A 2,500-nucleotide genomic window follows, 5' to 3' on the forward strand; every position below is an offset into this window, starting at 1 on the left:
AAGAAGTTTACGATGCATCTACAAACTACAAAAAACGAGTGAACTAAATCTATAAACGTTAGAAATACAATAATCATGCACGAGAAATGAGGTGATTGGAGGATGCTTCAAAGAGGAAAGGGGAAGCAATAAGAGAAAAGAAGAAAAAAGGGACATGAAAAGGAGAAAGATGGCTAGGCAAGGTTGGGTCTAGAGTTGCTTGGGAAGAGGGCCGAGCTGGGAGGAGGGTAGGATCTTTCCGTTCTATTTTTGGTCAAGGCGAAACTCGGGATTGCCACATGTAGGACAAGGGTGTTCGGGAGCCGCCGTTGCAACCGCTCTGGTCTCCGATCTCATGCGGGCAGAGGCGGTGGAGGTCTTCTGAATGTGCTGGTGGGAATAATGGGAGATCTGCTGTTCGGCCTGCGCCTGCGAGTATCTGGCCTGCCTGTGGATGGCCCTGGACTCGGCTAGGAGCCGGTCGGAGCCCTCCATGCTGCTAGCCCGATGGTGGTGGGCGTGGGCGTCAGTGATAGCCAAGCGGGAGGCTGAGGATGCCCTTTTCTTAGTTTCGCTGCCGTAAGTCTCGTGGTACTTCTCCTCGAAGGTTTTCCTGTGCGCATCACCTTCTTTCTCGTAGTCGTGCCACACCACGAACTGGGTAGGCTTGAAAAGGCTCTTCCTCTTGGGCTGATAGCGAGGGCGGCCCGAAACGGTTGTTTCTTCAAATTCAGTGTCTCGCCTTCCCTGGAGAGACGGAATGCAAGGAACACAGAGATAGTATGTCTCTTAACAGCGTACCCAGCCTAGCATATACTCATGTCAGGTCATGGGGGAGAGGAGAGGGGGTCTAGCGGTACAGACAGAGGAACGAGGTGTCTACGACAAGCTTGCACAGGAGGATAACATGTACAGTACAGTAGAGTACAGTATGTCTCGATGGATAAAGTACGAGTACACATGTCTACAGTACAGTACAGTATGTCTCGATGGATAAAGTACGAGTACTGTATAGATGAAATGGGGAAAGAATGAGCCATGTTTGTAATGGTGAATTATGGCGTAAGTAAATAGAGAAAATGTAGTAACGGAAGTACACTATATTGTTTGTCTAAATTCTAAAATACATTAAGTACTTATGATAGTAAATGATTACTATTTTTGTACAGTATTGTTATATGATTATACTTTTAACAAAATCTACTTTAGATAAACGGTTCATGAATAAACGTGATAAAAAGTTTTATTGATTTGTAAGATAACTGTTCTGAAATTTTTTTTCATAGTAATATCTTAGAATGAATCATTGAGAGGTATTCGTAGACCCAAAGCTATAGAAGTATATATTTTTTAAGAAATAACTACTCTTGAATGTGAAATAGAAAGAGGAAAGACGAATAATAAGAAAACGAGATAAAAGTAGATGAGAAGTGATGATTTTAATTCCTAAAATAAAAAATAAAAAATATATAGCAGGACATTATCCTACGTTAAAAATATAATGAGGAGCATGCAAAGAAAAAATATTTGTTTTATGATCTAAAAGCAGCATTTAAATTACAACATTCACTTAGGATATACAAAATTCACAATATTAATAAAGTAAATTCATACTAGTTATTATAACTTAGTAGCAAATGAACATGAAATAAGCAGATTTGGTAAAAACTACATTATTAATTATACACTTCGTCGTATAAGGGTACAGGTATACTCAAAATAGATCCTGTATAATGTATGGAAAAAGGGAAGGCCTTTCACTTCTAAAAAATTATATATATATCAATTTTGAAGTATAGGCCTACTCATGAGAAAGATTTTCGACTTACTCCAAATAACTATAAATGAAAAATATAAATACAGAGGAAAGTCTATGGCATCCAACTAATTGTGTGTATATATATATATATATATATATATATATATATATATATATATATATATATATATATATATATATATAATATATACATATATATATATATATATATATATATATATATATATATATATATATATATATATTAATTCATAAGTTTTTGTCGGGATACCATTGCAGTCGATAAGTTTAAGCGTTTATAATAAAAATAACTTCCGGTCATTTCGTCTTTAAGCTCAAAGCAATATTTATTCATAAGTCTCATTTGTGCAAAATGTTGCAAAATCCAAAAATAATTTTGCAAGGTTAAACTTTGAGAAAACCTTAATAGAGCGCTTAATTGGGGCCAATTATTTCCAAAACATGTAAATATTTAAGTATCTTAAAAGAAAAATACAAATGCAGTGAACGTGCAAATAGTTCCGCTAATTAACGAGAGATGTCACCTCACTCAAGCGGCCTTAAATTCTAGTTCCGCTAATGATCAAATGTCACCTCAAGCGATCTTAGCAATAAAAAGAATGTCATAAGATAAATAAAAATAAACTCTTCTAAATGCGATGTATGCAAAATAATATAGGAGAAATTATAGTGTATGATAAGCATAAGTTTTGAAACATGATATTCTGGGTTTTGTTCTAA

At 35.6% G+C, this 2,500-nt stretch overlaps 1 protein-coding gene across 1 annotated transcript in view; it reads right to left on the minus strand.

Moving 5' to 3' along the window:
* LOC137650476 (titin-like) overlaps positions 1 to 2,500 on the minus strand; it is a 963,282-nt gene that overhangs the window by 45,446 nt on the left and 915,336 nt on the right. Inside the window, 1 exon segment of the mRNA XM_068383702.1 lies at positions 247 to 726. Within this exon segment, the coding sequence (XP_068239803.1) occupies positions 247 to 726 (480 nt within the window).

This window comes from Palaemon carinicauda, chromosome 12, assembly GCF_036898095.1.
Source record: "Palaemon carinicauda isolate YSFRI2023 chromosome 12, ASM3689809v2, whole genome shotgun sequence".
NCBI lineage: Eukaryota > Metazoa > Arthropoda > Malacostraca > Decapoda > Palaemonidae > Palaemon > Palaemon carinicauda.